The sequence below is a fragment of the Fusarium poae genome, chromosome 4, assembly GCF_019609905.1.
Source record: "Fusarium poae strain DAOMC 252244 chromosome 4, whole genome shotgun sequence".
NCBI classification, from domain to species: Eukaryota; Fungi; Ascomycota; class Sordariomycetes; order Hypocreales; family Nectriaceae; genus Fusarium; species Fusarium poae.
The window spans coordinates 6,565,712-6,590,651 of NC_058402.1; the positions used below are offsets into that span (position 1 = coordinate 6,565,712).

Consider the following 24,940-nt stretch of genomic DNA (forward strand, 5'->3'; position numbering starts at 1 on the left):
GACAGGCTCAAGGTACTCCAAGCGACGCCGTCGACGATATGGATATGGCCCATCATTCAGAACTATGTAAATGATATCAACCTAGTGGGTGGGAGAAAAACAAATGGTGTCCTGAGTCTTAGGGAATGAGACAAGTAGTCTAAGAACTATAGTTTGAGTAACATAAAGTGACCTTAATTTCGTCTCTTGTGATTCCAGCGGTCAATTTTTCTCAGGATAACTATGCGGTTGTCGTGACAATCACGATGTCACTTGACTTGCTAACTATGTCAACTCGGCTATCTTGCGAGTCAGAGTTGAGATATTAAAATATGATTCATGGCGTGAATCACTTGAGGGTTGTATAAATGGATATCACCAGGACTGATTTGACATCATTGTTGATCAATGGATCCTGCCATGATGTAATGGACGCTTTTGGCGATCCAATCCAGGACAAAGTTTAGGAACAGAAAGCCACATCAACTGGAATTGAACGCCCAAGTTAGCTTATTGTCTTTGGTTCCTGGCTAATGGTGAATGCATCATTCATCAACTGACTTCTGTCAAACGCTTATATCGTTATGTACACGCCTGAAGCTGGGTGCATGTGGCTGTTCCAGGAAAGGGTTGTGGAGTGAAAATATTATATGACATCTCTACAGACTATGAGGCTGATTTCATGGTCGATCAAATCGATATGGTTTTGAGTAAAGTGACACATGTATGGGATATGATGTGAAGTGTTTCTGTACGGAGATTTAAATGTCGTCTGATACTGATACAGGTACAATAGCTACTCCCCGTGTCAACGTGATACACAAACGCCTACTCAATATGAGTACAACTTCGTCATTGCAGGAACAGGTCAAGTTTGTAACGGGAAATGGGAATCTTTTCCACAATCAGCACCGTTAACTGACCATTCCTTGGCACACATGCTTCGACTTAAATAGACATATTGCAGTCATGTGAAGCTACATGGGGGTCATCGCGGGGGTCTTGCCTGTTTCACTCTTGATAAACCGTTGCATAACCAGTTTCAGCTCAAACAATCAAGCCCATGTTGAATATAATCTATTAAAGTTTGTGTGACTGACAGTTGTTGAACCCTCTGACATCATCTAGACTAGAAATCCTTCCTTGACCGAGGTGCTCGACTGACTATCACGTGTAGGAAACATCTATCTAGGCTACCGCAGCAAACACAGATACTCTCTCAACATCAGATCAGATCAGACTTTCTAGTGTATCATCTTACATTCCCGTCACATTTTAATTGTGTCCAGTGACTGCCAGCGCATCGCACCGACTCGGCCCGTCTGCCACCCATTCCTCATCTCCATGTCCTACGGGCCGTCGATCGACCACCTTTATCAGGATGAATAGGAATAGACTAGACTACCCAGGCACAGCAATTCGAAAGGGTCTCATTCTCATATCCCAGCCCCAGGCCCGCGGATCAGACCCTCAATGCATCCGCATGAATGAGATGTCAAGCTTCCCAGGGTTCTCCGCATCACCAGGTCTACCCCCATCCTGGCTCATGCATTGAGGGGCGGCCAGAACCATCACATGTTGCCTGTCAACCCCGAAAGAAGAAGCTGTCATCTTAAAGGAGCCGCTCTTACAAGTCCAGACTGAGTAACTGAAGATGACACGGCCCTCAGATCCGACTCAAGATAGACGCCCCCGTTTCACTCGACGGCACAGTTTCTCCGTCGGCGATCACCCATTTGCTTCCCCGGACATGGGTGTTTGTTTCTGCCAATTTCCGGCTCTTTGGGAAGTTGGGGAAATCCGGACGAATTTGGGGGTTTGTTCGACCCGACCGATTGTCTGCAATGAGAAGGAGGGGGTATCAATGTTGACAGCGAAGCAGAGCAAACCATCCAGAAAACCAATGGCCCGGAAGCTCCCCGTGCCATGATACCGTGTCAGCTGGCTCGGAGCCCTGCAAGCATCATGATATACCCGATAACCTGGGGTAAGATGATGGATGATTTAATATCCAGTCCAATCCAATCTGCCAACACATGCGCGACCTGCCTCTCTAAGCCTCGAGGCGCAGGCAGATGCTGATTAGCAGATAAACGGCCATTAGCCAAAGGTACCGTGACGAATGGCGCGCTCATCTTGGAGATTGAGCATCAGACGCCGCGACGAGCATCAGAAGACACTCTCGACAACACCACCATGCAAAATCACAGCACCTTTATCAAAAGAGATAGAGCGGTTGCAGCCGATGAGCATGCCTATTTCTCGATTTACAGCACCCCAGACTGGTGGTAATTAATCGTCCAGGCTAATAAGCTAAGCTTTGGCGATACGATAGCCATGCTTGGCATCATGTCAATATCAAAGCTTCAACTCGGTCGTCTAGACAGGAATAGTATGGCGACTTTCCAACACATGACTGTTAATTTAAAGTTGACGATGCTACACCCTTGAGCTCGAAATGGGCAACGCCAAGGCGTAATTAATGTCCTCTGCCATTGTTCCATCAACCCCCGACCACGATTCAATTACCGGCCGCGGCACAGCAGCCGATTGTATTTTACTTACAGCTGATTGAAGTGGGTGTTCCTCAAAGTTTAATAGCTTTACTACTTACAACAATAAACTCTCGGCAACAGACAAAAGGGGCAATGGTTGAAGGCGGAGAAGTTATCGTCTACCACGTGCTGGCCGTGCTACTGATGTCTGCGTTAAAGACAGATTCGCCTCCGAAGTCGCGCTGAAGAACGAAAACCCATGTGTCCTAGGACCAGCATAAGCGCTAGAGCGTGCGTTAGAGTGAGCAGCTCACTAATGACTGATAACTCATTAACCTTGAGAAGATGATGATGGTGTTCTCAAACGGGCATCTTCTGTCGGCATCCAATCCGATGCGGTTTAAAGATTGAGAGAGGGCTGTTCAGCCGCGTTCTAAAAAACCTTCAAGTCCCTGTAGCCTCCCTCAAGTATTCTGTTTGTCCCTGTTGAATCGTTGTCGATAGAGTGACAGACTATCCCATCCGTGCAGTACAGAAGCTCAGATCCCCCTCATCGGCGACTCCGTTGAATCCATAAATCCACATCTGTGTCCGCCCACATGGCGATTATCGATAATGGTCAATGGTGGAGTAGATGCGCATTTTATCAAACTCGCCTCCTCGTGGCTAGGTACATGACACAGCACAGCCACGAGAATTTCACGTGTCAAGATTGTTCAGATGTCACTTTTGGAGGTTAGTCGAGACGAGGTATCCATAGCCGGGTAAGCCAAACTCCAATCACAAAGTCGTCATTGTCATGTTACTGCCGGGCCGACAAAAGGCGACCAGAGTATCAAAACGTCAGTGGCCGTTCAAACAACAAGAAAAAGGGCCGTGTAATGCACGAGGCAAAAACGGTGATGAGAGAGGGTCCAAAACACAACAATGGCTTTATTGAGGGGCCGAGGATCGCCGTAGAGTCGCCGGCAGCCTGTTGGCTCTTATCAGTGGAGTTGAAGTTGGAGAAGGGGAAAATACTCCGTAGAAAAGGAAAAAATAAGAAAAAGAGTGGGTTTATCTGTATTAGAGAGGAGTTCTTCCGTTTCACTGGATCCATTCTGGATTTGCAAAGTGTATATATTCTGCCATTCTCTTTGGTTCAGTTCAGGGCTGGCGGAGAAGAAATGATGCAACATGTTGACGAGGTTTTTGCTGCCCAACTTGAACCGTTTGCATTAGAGTTTACAAGGCTGATGACCAGGGAGTTCAATGTTCAATGTTGAGATGCGATACACGTTCTCCACCAAGTCTGAAGGATGTTTGACTAACAACTTGAACTGAATGAAAAGAAATGAACTAAAGAGGTGGAGATGTGGTTCAAGTTTAATAAAAAAAAATAAAGAAAAAAAGGATTATTGACTGTTCTAATTCGTCAATGAAGGTCAGTACTAGTCGATGTTACGTTCTCACTGTGTTGAAGTACGCAACCTGTTGAAGATGCTGCGTCATTTCTTTGTTTCTCCAATACCGTGGATAGCTCCCTTTTCAAGCCTCCAACGGCTTTCAATTAGTTACTGTACCGCGTGATGGAATAAGATTGACTGATTTAATGGATGGTAGCATGGGTTGATGGCAAAAAAGATGGTGTGAGCCAGATAAAAAAGAGAAGGAATCTCCTTCTCCACGTGCGGGAGAAGACTTCTAGAAGGTCTCAGTTTGAGTCGTGAGTGATTGGTCGGGGCACTTCGGATCTGAACAAGACACACCAGACTAGAAAATGTGACCAAACCACTTCTAGACAGACAAGCCTGAGGTGTCGATGTATTCGTTCGCGCGCTTGTGTCACTTGTAACTGGCACTAAACGAATTCCGACAGCGGCCAACACGAGCGCGGCTAGACCGAGAAATGGGTGCAGTAGCATTAATATTAACGGTATGTGAGGTGAAGTAAAGTCGGCGATTTTCCGGGCACATTAACCGTGGTCACCGTCCGAATATATTGCCGGGCCGAAGTAAACTGAGTAGCCGGCTTAAAGGTAGACAGACGGGCAGTGTCTTGTGTCTCATGTCCTTGTGTCATAGTTAGAATGACTTCTATCACGGCTGGCCGTTTGCAACACACTCTCGATGATCGACAACGAAACAACGCATCAATATCGACATCAACAAAGCAAAAGACAAACACCTCGTGATACAGCACTTGAGATGCAAAAGAAAACAAGATCTGACATTGTAGCCATGCGATTGGGCAATAATAACAACCTGACTCCAAATCTAAATCAACCCAAATCTGGGGTGTCGCGAGACGAAACCCCCCAGAGTATGACGTAGTCCGGGGGGGAGAAGAGGATCTCGATTGACAGATCTGGCAGAATTCATTTCATTTAGAGTAATTGTCGATATCAACTCAAGTTTTCGATATTGACCATCTTTTGGCTTTACCAGCCTTGCATATCCCCCTGGAACGACTGACGTTGACTGATCACCAGCCTTGACCTCTGGACCTTGGAAGCTGGTTGCAACCAATGCGTAATGCAATGCAACCTCTGTTCTTTTTCTTGAAGTGTACAATCCCCATTGCACATCTCCATCGCGATACAGCAACATGTGCCTGATTTCGATTTGATCCTCGCACACCACATTGTTTTAATTAATCATGCTTTATTTCTGTTTTTCGTTTTTATTAAATAATAATTAATTGAATTTTTCACCTTCTCCATCGATGATCTTAGGTAGCAACTTGAGCCCCACCGTTTTAGAGACACTACCCTCTATAATAGGTATCCGTAATGTACGGCAGATCACCGTTTGAATTGTTAGGTTCTCTTACATCAACTCCGTATTCATGATACCCCTAACGTAATAGAGCCCGGCTTCACGGTCTAGTCCCGGTCGGTTATTTTGGTTATTTACGTTTCAATATCAAAGTGTTGAGTAGGTACGTAAGTTTCCGACTCTTCTTCGTGACTACGACCTGGTTTCCCCGTGATTTCTCGTGCCCAGTGGATGAGGTTCCACTGAACCCCAGTGAACCTTTTTTTTCTGGGGAAATGGCGTCTGTCACGTCAGTTAGTCAGTTAGTCAGTCAATGCCTTGATTAAATATTGCAATGATTCCATTTATTCTACAGATTATCAGGCATTTTAGTCCGTATAATTGATACATTGACTACCATATCCCCTGAAACGGAATACTGTCTTCTACTGGACCCGGAGCTTGATCAATCCTGAGCCTAGTCTACCCCACGAATCATGCAAACCATGTCATAGGCCACGAGGAATTGCATTTCCCCCTTCTTTAAGCAGGCTGAAAAAAAGGCTTACTTCGGCCAAAAGGTTGATTAGGTCACCGGGGCATGACCACCTTTTTCGACTGGTTAGTTAGTTCTTTGACAGTGACAGCTGTTTAATGCTGAGAACCCACGTGAGGTTCATTCTGATGTCAGCCATGGTTTGCCTCTTTAGATCTCTCGGCATTCCTTTCGATTTCGGTTCAGGCACTTTGGCTTGTTGGTGTGCTATGCTGAGCTGTAAGGTTCTGCAAGTGACCTCGGGACACTGCGGTGCCGTACTTGGCAAGAAGATCAACATCCACGGGTATAGGTATTATTTTCGGATCGGATGCTCTTGTCCGGCGGCATTTTATCAAAATGTCAAAGATTGTTATTGTAGAGCACGCAATTGTTATCAGGCGGTGAATAAATGCGCGGCATTAAGCACATGCACGAAAGACGGTCAAGGTTGACCTGAGCTGAAGATTGAGCAATGGATGCAAGAAAGACCATCCGCGCCATAAAAATACACACAAGACCCTTGTTGCATTCGCGTTTCTCTCTCTCTTTTTTCGTTATGCGCCATAAAATTCCCCAGGTTTCCTTTCCGAGACCAGTTGAGCGGAGAAATGTTCGCCACCGGAATCGGCTCCACACAGCCGACCGACAGGTGGCTCAGTGTCTGTCTGTCTGTCTGACTGACTGACTCTGTCTGCCTCGCGTCATGAATAGACCATTTCCAATTGACAAGATCCCGTGGGAAGGAATCAATAGTTTACTTTACCATACAGTAAAACGCAAAAGAACGACACGGTCACATCAGTATAAAATTAATGATGATACTTCAAGAGGACCCTGAATATGAAAAAGAGAGTATGACTCCACAGTCCAGACCGGGTAATGTAATGTACAAATCAATATGCTTTTCAAGTAATCACGGGAACATTCTTGAAGATGCCAGTACATTATGATATGTCAGTGGTACTGTAAACCTTCCTATGTAGATGCTGGGCTCGGAGCTTCGAAACATGGCCTAAAATAATGCAGGGTCCTTCTGAGATACAGTTCCTCCTATGCCGATCGGTAATTGAGCCAACATGATTTGCCTTATTTCCGACCACACTCCCCTCGAAATTCGAAAAACAAATCAATTTCTAAAATATGATTGGATAGGATATGACTTTACCCGTCACTTTTCATGGGGGGTCTGGTCTAGATTTTATCAAAATTCGGTTTAGCCTAAACCACCAGCATTTCTCTCTATTAAGTCCCTTTTCTGTTGCAACTTTTCAATGTGGATGACATCTGTCACTTTTTCTCTCTTTTTGCTTCTGACTCAGAAGAAGCACCATCCAATACACCCTGGTGTCAAGTTTCAGTCAAAAAAGAGACAGAAGGGAAAAAGACCCGGTTGCCCGTAGCTGATGTACTCTGTACCCCCCCTTGCTTATCTCCCTATTGAGTTTAGTCTCGTTTTCTCCATCAGCTTCTCACGGATAGCAAACTCCAAGCGCACATAATGGCAAAAAGCAAATCATTCATGGCACGCAATGCGGGAAAGGGAGATTTTCTCCAGTCCCATGTGACCTCTCTTGTCTCTTCTTCTAGACTCTACTGTACCCAATTCTTTATCCCCATGTCCCGTACCTGAAGGCGAATCCGTAGACAAATGGACCAGTCTGGGCAGTGTATGGAAAAACTCATCACATGGATGACCACAGAATAGTACTCCAGATTCTCCGCAACGTGGTTCTATTTTTTCTGGGGAATTGGCCACGTCAAAGCTTTATTGAATCCGTTTTTATAACATAATTGTTTTCTATTATTTTCTCATCTAGACGCCATTGACGCTCAAGAAATACAGCAGCACGTTGTAGTGTTGACCAATATGGATGTACTGACAGACATGTAGATGGGTGTGTGTGGTGACGCTGAAATGAGAGACACTTTACTTTTCCCCAGGAAACTCCAGATCCTGAACGGGAGAGGCGTCGTTGTCTCTTTTTGCCTTTTTGATTTAATTTGACCCGATCTGATCTGTTTCACTCCCCCACCGTAATTACGCAGGGAGGCAATTGAGGGCAGCGATTAACTGGCTGAGAATGAATCTCTACTACATATAAGATGTCACAAATGACTGATTTCAAACATACATGCATCACAATGCAGTAAATCAGCCCTCTACGTAGCATACGCCAGCCTCTTCTTTTCATATTCACTGCAACTGTCTTGAAACAACCCAATTCAATACGCAGACCTTTTCATCTTCCGTGCCGGAATCAAGTGGCGCTTAACTCGTTGTCAGCCCTCGAGTGCGGCTCCGCTTGTAGCATTATATGGTCCTTCTCCTCCACAATTTGGCCGTGGACTTCAAGGACCTTGCCAGCTGACTGATGCGATTCACCCAAAATTTAGTTTAAGACCAATAATACCAAGACCGGCCACGCGGAGAAATTTGTCAAGAACGGATGGAGAGGGGTTCGTTCTGGACTGACAAGACGTGTCCAGGCCAGTAAATAGTTCATTTTGACCAGGACTGCGCTATGAAGTAGACATGATAATTGCAGTACGTAGTCCAATACGAGGTTACGTTCAATTCAACTTTTCAATTGCAGCCCAAGTATTAATTTAAAGGCATGTAATCGTAGCCGAAAACTCAATTTTTTACCAATAAGAAACCCATGCTTGTACCTGTCGTAGGTACCAAAGTATTGCTCAGTTCGCAGCTCATATCGCATCGTGGCTTGTTCGCTGTAACACAAGCATCACCGCCTCAGTCCCTTAATAATTCCCACCTGTGCTTACCTTGCCTACAGACGGTGAAGCTGAAGATAAGAGTGAGCCAGGAATATTCCAAGGAAACAAAAAAACTAAAACCCCGGCATAGTACCCTTCTTCTGCAAAGGTTTGGCCGAGTTGCGGAGAATGGTCTCTGCAGGTTCAGGTCCAGGGGAGATTTGAATGTTTACGCGTTCTGCTGGTGTTGGACTTGAAAAATCATTAGCGTTATTTTTCATTCATTTTTTTCTCCATATTGAACACCCTCTCTCTCCCTTTCCCCTCTCGTCTTTCCCCCCTTTGGTGGTTGGGATCGGTTTTGAATACCGGGTTGATGGACGGGGAACGGGACTTGAGAACACCCACTCTTTCCAATTGCCCAAGACTGGATGAAAAAATGACAACACCCTTGTATTGTGAAAAACTCAATGGGCGGATATCACTTTTCCCCTCAGAACTGAGATGTAAGGAGGGGCAGACTCTTCTGTTCCTGAAGGCGGCTCAATGCGGCCTTGCTTTGACTCTCTTCTTTAACTATCTAGTACAGCAACACCTCCTCCTCATGCAGCCAGGATCCCCAACAAAGAAGAGACAGTCAGCAGCAGAACGCACTGCCTTGTGCTAAAGTAGCTTGCAGCAGCAGCATGGCACGCACCCAACCTACGCACAGCTATTGAATTGACCGCCTACTAGTAATACAACAGTAAGAAAAGACTACGGGAATTATCGTAAAGAGCCCTTGTCAGGATTCTTTTTATTTTCTAGTAAATTATGTGCGCAATTAATCTGTAGTACCGACAGTTTGGTTTTTGATAATCAGTCATTTTGAATAGGCTTACTTTACATGTGAAATCCTCAACCTTCTCCCTCCATTAATGGTCATTCATTCATGTTGTTGTCTCTGACATGTGCTCACTCACCCTCTGACTCTAATAACTCTGACTCTAATAACTCTGACTCTGATTTCTTTCAACATTTTTTTCCCCTCCTCTTTACTTTCTTTCTTACTTTTCAAAAAACCAAAAGCCAATTGTTCAAGTCACGAGCCCTGCAAGGTCTGTCTCTGGTTGGAGTCTTTGTGTCTAGTCTGCCACACCAAAAAAGACGCCTTGAGGCTTGGAGGCTTCACATCCCCGGTCCAATAGGAATTCGGCCTGTCAGCATCAAACGGCCGCTATGAGTTTCGGTTGGTTCATGTTTGTTGTTTACCCTTCTCCACCTTGGTCTTGGGTGAAGGTGACCCTAGCAGGTCAGCTTTCAATAGCCAGCCATTGATGACGTCCATACCAGGTCATGTCCGTCCTGCTTCATCCAGGAACCTTGGAACTCCTCCAACGCACAAGGCGACATTTCCAGCTATGCCTCACATTTACATAGAAATTACTTCACAATGCATACGATTCACTACTGTAGGGACTTCATGTAGTTCGATGGGAAATTTTTATTCATGTTTTTGCGGAAACCTCTTTCTCATAGTAGACAATTCGCCTTTTGCAGGTTTTTTTGATGAACAACTCCTTTTGATCTTCTCGTACTTTTCAATGTCTCCCCCAAGGCCTCGTATTGTTCGACCTTTTTTTTTCCGCTTTGTTCCTCCGCTGCTGGCTCTTCTTTTCGCCCGAGTGAAATCAATGACCGTCCCCTTGCTCCTTTGCTTGGCTCTCCTCAAAGAAGAAACTTTCGTAACGAATCCATATCCTCAGGTTGCCCCTAAATATCTTCCGTCATCCGTATGAAAACTACTAGTACACGTGCCCCGAGTCTGGTTAATGACGGAGCATGAGCCCATCGCAGCCTTGATAAAAACACGATTTCATGGTATCATATCGTTAAGAGTCCCCGCATGAGTGGTAAATAAAAATGAAAATTGACTCGAGTCCCGTTTCGCTAAATGAATTGATAAAACAAATGCTGCCAATTGCAGCCAGTCGCTTGATGCTGATGTGCTGATGCCTTTCGTGCGCCGTCCAATGCACAATTGTTGTGGGTATAACTGTGTCGGTGTCATATATGGTATAATATTGTGTGGGTATTATTGTTTACCATCCCTTGGAGTGGTATCCATCGCTGGCCTCCTTGGAAAAGTATTGGTTCCAGCTGCTCGCGTTTACATCCTCGCTCTGCTTCATGCAAGGCTTCTCGGGAAATTGCTTCAAGTTGGCAACGTCATGTGATGTGTGTCGTCGCTTGAGAACAGCATTGGCTGTAGAGGACTTCTGCTGTCGTTCCCAGAGCAAGTGACGTCGAAGAGATTCGGTCAACTCAGTCGCCAACATGTTGCGGCGAGTTGTGCGAGGTGACAGCGCAGCCTGAGGCTGGAGGTGGTTGGGGCCAGTCATGATGGGCTGGGCGGTAGACCTGGGAACCTCGTGAATAGGCTTCAGGCCAGGACCGCGCATACCCTTCATCATCAAGGGAGCCTCGTCAGAATCATTAGGCGAGGCAGCCAGAGAAGGGCCGTTGACCAATCGAGATCGGGGAATAGCTGATGTCGATTGGGAAGCGTGGCCACCAAGGTTGCGTGCGCGGTCATTCTGAGTAAGCATGAGAGTGATGAGAGATCGTCGCGAAGTCAAGTTGGGCTTGGAGTCGACCCGCTGGAAGAATCTGTCGTCCATACTAGACTTGCCGCTCTCCTCCATGGAGTCCTCCCAATCAGATGAGTCGTCATCATCATCGATGGCGCTCTCGTCAATGTAGTCGTCGCTATCAGAGTCCACAGCGGCCTCATCATCATCGTCATCATCATCATCGATAGTTCGGGTCATGACATTGTTGCTGAAAGAAGCTTGCTTCTTGCGAGCGGACAGAAGCGAACTGGGTCGTGATGAAGCCATGGCACTCTTGAGAGATCCATCCTCTTCAGATGAACCACCAATTTGGAACACGGGCTTCTTGATGATGGGGATGATAGGCTTGCTAATGCTTAGGCTCTGGTCCTGCTCACTAGACGAACAAGAGCCACCAAGCGCAAAGCGAGCAGGCTTCTTAGACTGAACTACCTTTGCGGCAGGCGAAGACTTGGGTTCGGGGATCGCATGCGATAATTGAGCACCAGAGATGGTTCGGGGAGTTGGGATCTGGGAAGGTGAGAAGCCACGCACGACAGTGGTGCGAGAGAGGCTCTGGGGCGAAGGCTGTGGCGAGCCCTCAGAGGTTGTTGATTTGGCAGGTGATTGCGACTCGGTAGTGGTAGAACCGGATCGCTCAAAGGCAGGAGGCACAGGCAGGGACTGCTTGGCCACTGGCGCAACGTGGGGAGGGGCGGAGAGAGGACCCTTGTCCTTGACGATAGAAACAATCATCTTCTCGAAGTCGTCCGAGCTGATGTGGCGTTCGCGTTTGCTTCGGGTGCTGGCGCAAGAGTCTTGTCGTCGTACACGAGGGCGGGCAATCTCAAGTGGGGCTGATACTGGTGCAAAGTCGACAGCTTCCTCGTCTACAAGGGAGTCGACGCTGCCAGACAGTTGAGGTAGATCGGATATCCTTGACTCGGATGGGATGTTCTGGGGGAGGGTCTCAGTAGCAGGAGAAGTCTTCTCCTCGTTGTCGACAACAAAGGTTTCTCTTTGCCAGAGTCGCCAGCTGAGGTTCTCTAGTCTTCGGCCTTGTTCAACAGAGTCTGCGCAGCGAGAAAAGACTGACTGGTCAGCATATAAAGGATCGACGCATGCAAGAAGCAACTCACCAGTCCACATGCTATACAAGTTAGCGGGATTGCCAGTGTCGACCTTGTGAATGACGTTTGCATCCACTGTCAGGACGTGGGTATCTAGGCGATAGGGCATAATGTGTTTGCTGAGGCGGTCGATTATGGATTTATACTAAGTCGAGCTGAAGAGTGCAATCGGTGGGAATTCCTAGGTAGCCGGCAAGGTTGATCGAGATTAAAGCCGACAATGCGCCAGAGCGTAGTATACAAGTTATCTTCGAGGTGGAGTTGACTTAATCGCGGGCGGTGAGTTGATGTCAATGCAGGCGATTTTGGTGGGTGAGTGTGTTGTCGTGATGGATACTGCCTTTCATGGGGATCCTCGAGTATACATGTATTGTAATTGTAAAGGCAAGGTCAAGTCGTCTTTGACCTAGAGATCCTTTTTACAAAAACAAAGGATGTTGGGGGTTGTTTGGTGGTTGATTCGGTGTTAATGTGTATGAAGTATGTGGAGGAGGACGAACAAAGTCCGGGGGGGAATCAAACGTAGATATTCTGTTTGGGCCCATGGGTAGGAAGACGGATTGGGGGAAGGGAGTCGCGGTGTACGCTATGTAAATGGAGTCTAGCAGCAAGCACAAGCACGAGCGCACGCCAGGTTCAGGGGGGGTGTCGGACCGTGGGGGGGTGATAAAGGGCCCAGAGGGGGTGGGAGCCACTGTGTTCGGGTGTGCTTCAGGTACGTACCGGGAGGAGTTGAGATGGAGGGGATTGGAAATAGCGGGTACTACCCGAATAGCACAAGTTCAATTCTTTACTTTCTCTCAGTTGAATACAAGTCGGACGTACCGCGGCGTAGTAGAATTTTCGCTGTTCAAGAGCCAAAGTGAGTGAAGAGAAGAGTCGAGTGATTGATTCCAGTGGGGTAGGATCTTTAATTTAGTATGTGAGCATGTACATATGTACTTATGTATGGATTGCAGCATGTACAGCACATCGCAGCACAGCACAGCGCAGCACAGAGGCATGACCAAGTGAATTTTAAATGTGGAGGTTAAATTACAAGATTGAAAGTATATTCAGCAGAGCAAGGTTATCGTTTGTACAATCTCTCGAGTGCGTTATTTCTCATCTCTCGATATCTTTTTTACAGAGTTGAAAGGATCCATCGTCTCTTCTCTCCCGGCCAAAAAAAGAACCTGTCAATGTCACGTCCCTACCAGGGAAGACAGGAAGGTGAGGTGGGGGAAGGAAGCCCTGTTCGGCGACACAGCAGAACAAGGACAGGGCTTCTGTCAGGGGAGAGGAACGCGGGTGGAGGTGGCAGAGAGGGGGAGGCAAAAAACTACCTGCTGACCAGTTCCACGGGTCTTTACCTGAAGAGGCACTTGTTCTGCTTCGACCAGCGGGTCACTTGATACCCTTTATAGCTTAGATTACCACGTCCTGATCCAGTCTCCTTTAGGTTATACTTTAGTTACCCTTTCAAGTAACTTATGGGACCTGAGACAGTAACGGAGAAAGCACAGACGAACGCGGTCTCGGGAGCGAAAACGGTCAATCTCTCGGCCTTGGTCTTTGTAGCGGCCTCCAGAACGTATTGGTCTCCGTTTAGATGACGTTCTGGAACGTCCTCCTGCTCCGTTGTGAACTGAGACCTAATCGGGCATCCGAGTCCAGAACTGAGGCCCCCACCTATTTATCCTTCTCTTCTATACCCGCGGATGAGTTCCCCTGTAGCCGCTGTCCACCAGGGACTGGTCTGAGGCCCCATCACGAGTCACGATGGTGAGCGCAGCCTCGCTTTGTGCTGTTCTGGCCCGAATTAACCGCGGTATTAACGCGCTCAAGGCAGAGAATACCAAGACTCGTAGAACTTGGCCAGGAAGAAAGGGTCCTCTAGATGTCTTTAGTTCAATAGCTTCAGGGCACATGATAGACCCCGAAAACCCTTTGTTTGCCGAGAACCTGGGGACGGGAGGTCATGTTGATTGATGGTGTTTTGTTGCCTATGGAATTGACCTTCAATTCCAATCCCAACCCGGGCCATCGTCAGCATCGCCCACGTTGAAGCGTCAATTGGTCCGCTTGCAGTTCTGGCCCCGATTACAACGGCGAATTGACGTGATTCTCGATGATCCGGGATTGGAAATGAGACTCTTGCTAGTGACTCTCGCCCTGGAAACCCCAGAGGAGAGGCCAAGATTCGTGGGGATCCGTCCATTGACTTGTCTTGTCCCCAAAAGTCCGGTGACCCCGTGATAACAACGAGCCCCAGGTTTCGCTCCTTGTCATCCGCTCGCTGCACCTCGCCTCCGCAAGCGGCCACGGACCTGTGAGTGATCTTGCCTGGGAAACTCATTTGGTGACAACAAAGGACAATTTTATTACGCGGTGGAAACACAGGCGGGTAACGACTGATGACTGATGACTGCCTTTCTGCACCGCGCCTGACCACGGAGTACTTCCCGACGGGACGAACTCGAGTCGAGTCACTCCAGGAATTCTTGAGCTGTAGCCATCCGTCTTCAGCAAGCCAGGTCTGTCAGTCGGCTAGGTGTTGCCCTCCGTTGCGCCGTACTGAAGTGGCCATTACATTACCATTGACAAGCGTGATCACGGACATATGCCGAGAAGATCAGACGTGAATCTTGCTGCCGGCATCAAATGTTTATTCCGAGGCTTCAGTGACAGTGACGATGTGTCTGGGGTATCAAGGTCACCTGGTCTAAAGCTCCTGGTCCCTCTGCGCCACTTGTTCATTTGCGGGCTTCGTAACTGGAGACTGGGTACGTCGTAGCGAAAGGAAACAACTGCACATCAGGGAGGCAGACTTGCATTGAAATGAGCCTTGTTTGACCGTTGTCCTGGGTTGAGATGAGCTGAGGCCCTGCTGAGGCCTCTGTCGTCATGTTCAGGGGCGCTTCTTCAGGGTCCTGGCGACTCAGCGCTTGGCGCTCCAGGTCATCAGACACGCTCTACTGCCACATCAAGCCAACCATTTCCTCAGACACTGTTGAAGTGATGAGCTTTGCCAGCGCATAAAACAGCATCTGCAACCGCATGACTCTCCTAAAAGACCTATATTTCGCATCTTTGGCGTTTTACTTTTCTGCCTGCGCCTTCAGGCTGCGAATACAGGGCTTCAGTGCCAGACACATCAAAGATCCTCGCGAACATCATAACCTGCCTGTCTTGGTTGTCGACTTGTCTTACAAGTTTGCTTAATGACATGTCAGATTTGAGTGCCGATATGTTGGGTACCCTAGAGCTTGCATTTCAGTACTGCTGACTATCGCTTGGTTATTGTATGATTTCTTCATTACCGTGGTATACTATGTGATATCCGGAATATTAATGGGATTTATCTTGAATGACTGTAATACCCATGAATCGAACTTGAGCAAATCAACTCTTGACTCTCTGGTTGTTAATCATGGGTTTATATACACCCTCATCAAACTCTAGGCTTGTTGTAAAGCTGGAACACGGACAAATCGACGTTATAAGCCATCACACCTTGCCCTTGAGTTCGGGCATCCAATCTCTTCCCAGATGTTGCCCTTGTCTTTGGCGTCAGTTTAATGGGTTGAATGTGAGGCATCTGAGGCCAGCAATGTTGAGGGTCGCGTTGCGGCATGCCGGTGAAGTGAATGGCGTGTTTAGAAATTGCATATGATGGGATGCGGTCATCCATGTCAGAGCCCCCTTTCATTTGATGAATATTGGCATCTCGATCGTCTTGAGATGCTCGATCTTGCAGTAAAGCCTGTCTTAACAATCGCCTGCCCTGCGTTGCAGGATCTGGCTACTGTTGCTCTCCCTTGAGCCCCACGAACCGCTGCATGCCAGCCAGCAGCTAAAGTGGTAGATCATGGTAGACCAGGATGGTGATTATGTCAAGACTGCCGGTAGTTGATTACTTGCGTTGACATTGAAAGGCGAACAGATTGTGTTTTCTTAAAAGTAACCCTTGATTTATTATGTATTCATAATCTGGGATATGGCAAGGAACAAAACCCATCGTGTTCTGGTCAGGACAAACCAACAGAATGAATGCGGGCTTCCATATGACGTCTCCCGGTAGGGCATCGTCCCACTACGATGCTGTATCATTACATCCAATGCCGCCGAAACGTGGACCTGACACCAAAATAGCATGCGTTATTATTCCAACGGCTTCTATTGTGCGTGGGAAGAGGGTCCAGAGGCAGGCAAGCATAAATCACCGAGACTAGGAAAATAGGTGAGGTGAGCGTTAAACATCACATCATACTGGAACCCAGCAGCCTAGCTCACCTTGGTAGAGGGAAAAAATAGAGGGAAAAACCACCCCGCGGCGGGCCGATAAGCGATAAGAGCTCTTTTTCCATCATAACCCTCCACCAACTGCGTCAGTGGGAAGTCTTGGCTTCCCTGCCCCTCCATCACTTATCGATATCCTGACCTGCGTCACCGACCTCTGTCTGCCCGGACCATGAAGCTGGTGCCATAATAATTGGATTTTCCCCCATCCATCTCTGGTGACACGATATTTTATCAATATCATCCGTTGGAGCCGGCGCTTTTATTCTTTTCCTCTGTTTCTCCTGTGAGTACCATGCTTTTCCCCAATTGCTGCTGAATCTGTGTCTCATTATATATTCTCCCTTCTAGAGTTGAGCTACATACCACTATCTGCATTCAGCCCCGCCGCTTTTTTCTTTCTCCGAACGGCTTGGCTACCACATACCTACCTAACCTTACTCAACGCGCTTCCTGCAATAAGCTTTAGCAGAGCTTAATTGACTGACATTCCCTAAAAACCCTTTCTCCTCCGCCATCATCACCGTCGAAACCACAACCATGGCTCCCAAGAAGAAGATCGCCGTCATGACCTCGGGAGGTGACTCCCCTGGTATGAACGCTGCTGTCCGAGCTGTCGTGCGCATGTCTCTGCATATGGGCTGTGATGCCTTCTGCGTCTATGAGGGATATGAGGGTCTGGTCCAGGGCGGCGATTTCATCCGACAAGTACAGTGGGACGATGTTCGAGGCTACCTCGGAGAGGGTGGTACACTCATTGGTACTGCTCGATGCATGGCCTTTTACGAGCGTCCCGGTCGATTGACAGCCGCCAAGAACATGGTTCTATCTGGAATTGATGCTCTGATTATCTGCGGTGGTGACGGATCCTTGACTGGTGCTGACAGGTTCCGAGCTGAATGGCCTTCTCTTTTGGAGGAGCTTGTTTCCAAGGGCGAGTTGAAGGAGGAGCAAACCACACCTTACAAACATCTCAACATCGTAGGCCTTGTTGGCTCTATCGACAATGATCTCACAGGAACAGACGCTACCATTGGTTGCTACTCTGCGCTCGCCCGTATTTGCGAGATGGTTGATTACGTTGAGGCGACTGCTTCTTCGCACTCGCGCGCTTTCGTCGTTGAGGTTATGGGACGACACTGCGGTTGGTTGGCTCTCATGGCTGGTGTCGCGACTGGCGCAGACTTTGTCTTTATTCCCGAGAGACCTCGTGAGAATGACTGGCAAGAAGAGATGAAGGTCGTTGTTAGAAGAGTAAGTTTCATGGTAACCAATCTCTCATGAGATGTATCCGCTAACGACTTACAGCATCGAGCGCTCGGAAAGCGCAAGACAATTGTCATTGTCGCCGAGGGTGCCCGCGACAAGGACGGAAACAAGATCGGCGCTGAAGAAATCAAAGACATTCTGGCTGACAAGAGCGAGGGAGGTCTTGCTCTCGACACCCGCATTACCACTCTCGGTCACGTTCAACGAGGTGGCACTGCCGTTGCCTACGACCGAATGCTCGCTACCCTACAGGGCGTGGAAGCCGTCAAGGCCGTCCTCGAAGCTACTCCCGAGACCGAGACTCCTTTTATTGCCATCAACGAAAACAAGATTGTTCGCAAACCTCTGATGCAAGCTGTTGCTGAGACCAAGGAACTCGCCAAGGCTGTTGACGCCAAGGACTTTGATAAGGCTATGTCTCTACGAGATGCTGAGTTTGCCGACCAATGGAACTCTTACATGTTGACGACCAATGTCATGGTTGATGACGAGAAGTTGCCTGAGAAGGAAGTAAGTCTCACACTTAGTCCCATTACTGTAAATTGCTGACTTATACGCTTAGCGCATGCGAATCGGTTTCATCAATGTCGGTGCCCCTGCTGGTGGTATGAACGCCGCTGTTCGTGCGGCTGTCGCATACTGTCTTTCAAAGGGCCACGAGCCTCTTGCTATCCACAACGGTTTCGCTGGATTTGCGCGACACCACGATGATAAGCCTCTCGGTGCAGTTCGTCCGTTCGACTGGCTCGAGGTCGATGGCTGGGCAAGTAAGGGTGGTTCCGAGATTGGCACAAACAGAGAACTCCCTGGTGAGTCAGGCATGGAACTGATTGCCAACTTGATTGAGGAGCACAACTTTGATGCTTTGTTCATTGTTGGCGGTTTCGAGGCATTCCACTCCGTCACACAAATGCGCAAGGCTAGGGCGCAATATCCCTCTCTGTGCATCCCCATGTGCCTGCTCCCTGCCACCATCTCCAACAACGTTCCTGGAACAGAATACTCTCTGGGATCCGATACCTGCTTGAACGAGCTTGTCAACTACTGTGACAAGATCAAGCAATCTGCTTCCGCCACACGCCGACGCGTGTTTGTTATTGAGACCCAGGGAGGTCGCTCCGGTTACATTGCTACATTGGCCGGTCTCGATGTCGGTGCTTCAGCCGTATACATCCCCGAAGAAGGTATTTCCCTCGAGATGCTCAACTCTGACGTCAACCATCTCAAGGACGTGTTCCGAAAGGACAAGGGTCAGACTCGTGCTGGACGCCTGATCCTCGTCAACGAGAAGGCCAGCAAGGTCTACAACGCAAAACTGATTGCAGACATTATCCGCGAGGAGGCTCACGATAGATTCGAGAGTCGAGAGAGCATTCCTGGTCACGTCCAGCAGGGTGGTGTTCCTTCCCCCATGGATCGTTGCCGAGCTGTTCGTCTGGCCATCAAGTGCATCCAGCACCTTGAAGGTTACGGACGCAACGCCCACAACCACGTTAAGAAGGACCCCAAGAGTGCCTCAGTTATTGGTATCCAGGGCTCCGAGGTTGTATTCTCCGGAGTGGAAGATCTCGAGGAGAACGGCACAGACTGGCCCAACCGTCGACCCAAGACTGCCCACTGGATGGGTCTTTCCGAGACGGTAGACATGTTGGCAGGCCGTCCCGATTACCCCAAGCCCGAAAAGAGCTTGACAGGGTTAATCGCAAAGGACACAAAACGTGGTCTCTAAAGGAAACGAATACTATTGATTGGATATAACGTATTCCTAAGTTGGCATTGCTTCATTTTTCTCACCTCTTTATTCTTAACGATAGCTCAGTATGAATGAAATCAGTATAGGCGTTCAAATAACTCAATTTTCTTCGTCGTTTTGTCCAAATGTGATGTCCCGTCTGTCTTTTCCTGGTGGTGATGTTATAAAATAAGACAAACGAGCATGTTCTTTTCCCGCAAACCTCACACAGTTTGAGCTTTGTAATAATTTATTAGATAAGAGCAGGGATATTTTTAGCTATCATTGGCCTAATTTTGACACATGAGGCTCAAATGATATCTTCAAGTCCACATCCATTGCTCTAGGGTAAGACAATTTCTTACGAGATAAAGACGTATTTCAACAGAAAGCTCTATATTATGTTACTGGGTAAGTTTATAGACATATATCAGTACGTCATATGTCGACAAGTGTACGCTAATGTTCAAGAGCATCTAAATATCCTTATATGGGCTTGTCGATATCTGGTTTGTGAGCTGGTAAACCGTCCAGCCCACGTCCGTTCGCATGACATCTCGCCTTTTGACTATTGTTTAATCACCGAAAACTAATGATCAGAAAATATCCCACCAGATACCTGAGGATACGAAAGAATAATGCTAGGGTTAGCCCAGAGTACGAAACTGTGTACCCATACCTTGCATTTCGAACATCTCACTTGTCAAACCAGGATCGAAACTGTCCTCGTGACCCATCTCTTCCCAAACTTTGAGGCCTTGCGGGCTTGATTCGTCTATCTGGAGATTTAGTCTTGGGAGATTGGTTTTTGTGCCGATATTCTCCATATGAAGATGCGTATATTACACCAGTTGTCTCCTAGGTAGTCTACTCTCATACTTACATAAGTCGTATTTAACTGTACTTAAATGAAGAGCGCAAAAGTAATATCGTTTATTCCATTTGACCCTTTATTAAACTACCTAGTCTATTACTACTGCTTAACATACCCTAACCTAGTAGATTTTCAGGGACTTTGTTAGGTGAGAAAACCATGAGATTTATCTATTTCGGTTATACCTAGTTAAAAGCGACTTAAACTAATATGTAATTCGCAAGCTATTTTAATGTGTTCGTGTAAAGCGTAGTTTCAAATAAGAACAACTACCATGGAGCTGCAGTTTGAAGTAAAAAGAAAAGATTGTACCATGGCAAAAAGACGAATCGGAAGGCGTTGGGATTGCTCCCGCCAGGGCTTGAACCTGAGACCTTCGCATCACTGAATATTCAGATTGAAGTATTAGTACGACGCTCTAACCAACTGAGCTACGGAAGCCGTCCAATTCGTTGGTAAGACACTAAAGTTTTGGCACTATGTTGTACAGTGCCAGAAGCGAAAACCAGACAGGCTACCTAACCTAACCTATCAAGCTCCTTCCAAGTTAAAACAGGGCAGATTCTCTCCCAACTTTGGCAGGTCTGTAGCCATAATCGAGAAGCATTTAACAAATCCTCCCCTTGTCCTGATTGTTTGACTGATAACTGGTCTCGGGAGAACAATCTAGATCAATTCAACACAGCCCAGTTATGAACCCTGTCTTGCTTCCTCCAAGAAGTGCCGGGGTCTGTGCAGCATGTGACAGCGACAGTGACAAACAAACAGACGGTCATAGAACCTTGGAACAACGGCAGATGCTCCAGGCCCCAGCGAGGACTGTGGACTGGAGGCTGACAGCTGAAAATGGCTGCTTATGGGGTTCAAGCCCAGACGCCTCGTCGGGCTCGCAGCATGCCTTTGAAATTTTGACTTCAGATAGATCCAATACGACACGATGCGGATGCTCAAGGATCTTTCTTTGTTTGAGAACCCCGTCCTGGTCAATGACGGCTCGTTTCGAAGTTTGAATGCCCAACCTAACAAAACTACATTTCGGACTCTGACTCCATTGCCGACCACAAAGGCAATGATTTGCAATGCAACAGAGATAGACTTGCAGCAACATTCACAATGCTCATATCACGTTTATCCTATCTCATCGACCATCATTAATACACAGTCCTGTTTTTGTTCGACCTCGCCATCCCTACGAGTGATTCGCTGCAAGTCGGATCCGTGGCGCTGCAGGGGGCAGTTCTGAGAGCCTTGTTCTAGGTCCCCGTCTCGCAATGCACCGGACCAAGGTCCCAAAGATGCTGGGGTGAGGTAGTGTGGTTTGCTGCACTATTGCGTCAATACATCCCCACACCACAGCCTGCTTGGATGGAGAAGAAACGAGCTTTTGGCAGCTTCGCCAAAGAAGCGAACAAAAGAAGCACAAATTGACAAGATGGAAAATATGCCCAACGGATGCCCATAATTAATAAGAGGCAAAGGGGATAAACTCTATAACGGGGAGATGGATCATCAATAATGGGGCCTTGGGCAGAGACAATTTTAGATCAGAGTTCGTCAGGTTGGCAGGTCTCATGTCCTTTGTGGTTGCGCTTGACCCTCCATCTGAGGGTTTCGCGTGGGAGAAGGGAGCGTCTTATTGGGCCGCCATAGGAGACTCATTGCGTTTGGGGTCGTCAGGTAGGTAGGCAGACTGACTCCCTCTGGTACTTCGTGGGTCATTGAACAGTACTAAGGCATACAGTTCAGTCTGTTATGGTCATTTGTTCGACTGCTCTCTACGAAACGAGAGCTATTCGAGGTGGCCGAATTTGTGATTCAGCAGAGACATGGACTTTATAGAATTTACTACATACTATTTGAGGAAACTTCAAGAGAGAAAAAGATCATCGTCAACGTTTAGTTCTCCCGTTGCGGACCGCTACCTCCATCCATCCATCTTTCCATCTTTGTACTGTCCCATAAACCGCCCATCATTGTCCCCGCTTTCGCCCACTATCATGGATAACAGCTTACAGAACATACCAGGTATCGTTGCTTTGCTGAGCACAGCCAGCAGGAAATGGAACTTTTCTCCGTACCTTAACCAGCCCAGCCGAGAAGCCCAGCCCCTCCACTAGGTAGGTAAGGTCACGGCTGACACCCTATTGTTTGCCGGGGGTCTCCCTCCCATTATTGCTGTCGGATGACGACGTTTTGCTTTACTTCCATGCTCCGTCCTTGGTAGTCTGGGGCCTGATTCTTGCGGCGCTTTGCGGCTTGCGCGCCATTAAACCCACCTGACACTCTTAAACTCTCTTTCTTTCTCTTCCATTCTTCTTGGCTGTTGCTTCTTCTTCCTCCTTCACCTCTTTTGTTCTCCTCTCAATAATAAGCATCGCATTCTTTGGAGTTTGCGTGACAAGACCTCACTAAGACTGAGGCACATCGCCAGAAGAACAACCCCACCTTGTAGTGTGACGCAATAGCTTTATCGTGCTCTTTGTCGCAACCTACGCAACAGCTTGAGTAATTGAGTTGACGCCATCAAACATCGCACCAAAGCCAGTACAAATCACCAGGAAACTACCTTTTATTACACCAAATAAAAATGTCCCGTGTAAGGGCTACCGACTTTGAGGAGAGGGATTACTACCCCGCTCCTCGACGATCCGCTCCTGAGGGACTCGATGAAGTCGATTACCGCCGCCGCACTGTTACAATCAGCCCTCCCCCGCGAGAGGAGTCTCGTACACCCGCCTTTTTGCGAGATGATGGTCGACGAACCGAAGCCGGCCCTATGGTCCTGCGCCAGCGTCAAGTAGAGACTATCGACCGTCACCGACCCAGGAGTCCCAGCCCAATCGCTCGCGTTCGAGAGGAGCGAATCATTCGAAGGCCTCGCAGCATCTCACCCAGCCATCACTCTTCCCACCACTCTTCTCACGATCATGACCATGAACACGAGCACGAGCGTTCTCGCACCAGAGTTTACGAGCGAGAGCGAGTCAGGGAACCTTCTCAACCACCTCCCAGACGAGCCCCTTCGCCAGCCCGTGTTGTGCGATATGTTGAGCGACCAAAATCGCCTTCTCCCCCGCCTCCTCCACCAGTTGAAGAGCGGGAGCGCATTCGTACCCGTATCGTTGAGCGTGAAAGAGCCCCTTCGCCTCCTCCTGCACCAAAGCCTTCTCCCCCGCCTCCTCCGCCTCAGACCATCCGCGGACCAACCATTGAGCGAGAGGTTATCACGCACTACCGTGATATTGACCATGGTAAGTACATCAAAACGTTGAAAGAGAACTCAAGATGTTAACCCTTGTAGGCATGATCAAAGCCAGACCCCCCACACCTCCTCCTCAGCCCAAGCCTCAGCCTCGTGCCCCATCTCGAGTCCGAGAGCGGGAGACTGACATTGACATTTCCCTCTCAAGGAACAAGACCGAGGTGGACATTTCTCGAACAACCCGCACTAGATCACAGAGCCAGGAACGACGATCCGACTTCCGCGACGATGAGCTCGTGGTTCGACGAGAATCCGATTCCCGTCGCCGAGCGCACTCTGCTGCTCCCCTGCCCACACCTAGTGCTGTCGATGAAGAGGGCGACTACCTTACCGGAAAGATTGACTCTCGAGGCAGAATGGGTGAGGCCTGGGGCGGCGCCACCAAGGACTGGACTCTCGTGGATGTTCCTCCAGGTACTGAGCGCATCCGAATGGATGGAATCGGTGGTGGCAGCACTGAGACACAGTGGACGAGATACAGCGGAGCCAGGAAGAGCAAGTTCATCCCCGAGAGGGATGGCCAGCCGTCTCCGGCTCCTGTGCCATCCCCCAAGCCTGCTATCAGGGAACCCTCTCCTCCCCCAACCCGTGACCGTGACACACGGGTGAACGTGTCAATCTACGACCGTGAGCGAGAAATCGACATTGAGAGAACTCGATCGGTTTCCCGACCTGCTCCTCCACCACCTAAGGATATGTGGACCGAGATCACCAAGGACCTCGTTATCCGTGAGGCCATTGAGAGCTCCGGATACGAATATGAGGAGACCAAGGAGTTCTACTATATCATGGACTATCTCAAATATGTAAGTTTTCTACTGAAACCCTCTTGGTCGTTCTTCGTATTAACTTTTTCAGGATGATGTTCTCCGCCTGGTTGACATTTCAGATGAGATCAGACGATCTCGAAAGCAGCGCGCACGAGAACTTGAATATGAGAGAGAATACCAGTTTGATTATGAGCGCGACCGTAGCCGACACAGCCATCCTCGCTGGGATGAGGTGACGGAGCGCGAGACGTTTTACGATAGTCGTCCTCCCCGAGGCTATCTCCGTTAAGTCTGCTTTTCTTGTTGGCGTTCTTGTTCAAGGTCATTTTTCAGAAGGACAACCGTGTGCTGGATAATGGATACCTCTTACAACTACAGATGTGTTGTTATTGGTGCAAGTGATGGGCTTTTTTAGTTCATGATGAGACAACTTTGGTTGTACGAATTTATGAAATCATATACAGCGGATGAAATGGAATGGGATCAATGAAACGAAATGTATGTAGATGCTTGGTTGGTACGCACAAATTACGATTTATGACAATAAATAAACATTTATACGTTTCAA

The 24,940-nt window shown here is 48.1% G+C and overlaps 4 protein-coding genes and 1 non-coding gene across 5 annotated transcripts; 3 read left to right on the forward strand and 2 right to left on the reverse strand.

The window, feature by feature from the left end:
- Window positions 1-1,944: 1,944 nt before the first annotated feature.
- FPOAC1_012206 (uncharacterized protein) lies at window positions 1,945-2,271 on the forward strand (the record flags this gene model as incomplete). The annotated part of the gene is made up of 2 exons (XM_044856567.1): window positions 1,945-1,966; window positions 2,069-2,271. 2 exons carry the CDS (start codon window positions 1,945-1,947, stop codon window positions 2,269-2,271), a joined length of 225 nt encoding a protein of 74 aa, XP_044703880.1.
- Window positions 2,272-10,544: 8,273 nt separating this feature from the next.
- Window positions 10,545-12,293, reverse strand: FPOAC1_012207 (uncharacterized protein; the record flags this gene model as incomplete). The annotated part of the gene is made up of 2 exons (XM_044856568.1): window positions 10,545-12,145; window positions 12,194-12,293. 2 exons carry the CDS (start codon window positions 12,291-12,293, stop codon window positions 10,545-10,547), a joined length of 1,701 nt encoding a protein of 566 aa, XP_044703881.1.
- A 4,712-nt stretch (window positions 12,294-17,005) lies between these two features.
- On the forward strand, window positions 17,006-19,463 carry FPOAC1_012208 (uncharacterized protein; the record flags this gene model as incomplete). The annotated part of the gene is made up of 3 exons (XM_044856569.1): window positions 17,006-17,719; window positions 17,774-18,244; window positions 18,297-19,463. 3 exons carry the CDS (start codon window positions 17,006-17,008, stop codon window positions 19,461-19,463), a joined length of 2,352 nt encoding a protein of 783 aa, XP_044703882.1.
- Window positions 19,464-20,686: 1,223 nt separating this feature from the next.
- On the reverse strand, window positions 20,687-20,781 carry FPOAC1_012209. The gene has a single exon. It is a non-coding gene; the product is annotated as a tRNA-Ile (tRNA).
- Window positions 20,782-22,927: 2,146 nt separating this feature from the next.
- Window positions 22,928-24,661, forward strand: FPOAC1_012210 (uncharacterized protein; the record flags this gene model as incomplete). The annotated part of the gene is made up of 3 exons (XM_044856570.1): window positions 22,928-23,591; window positions 23,642-24,408; window positions 24,461-24,661. The coding sequence occupies 3 exons, from the start codon at window positions 22,928-22,930 to the stop codon at window positions 24,659-24,661; spliced, it is 1,632 nt and encodes a 543-aa protein (XP_044703883.1).
- Window positions 24,662-24,940: the final 279 nt, after the last annotated feature.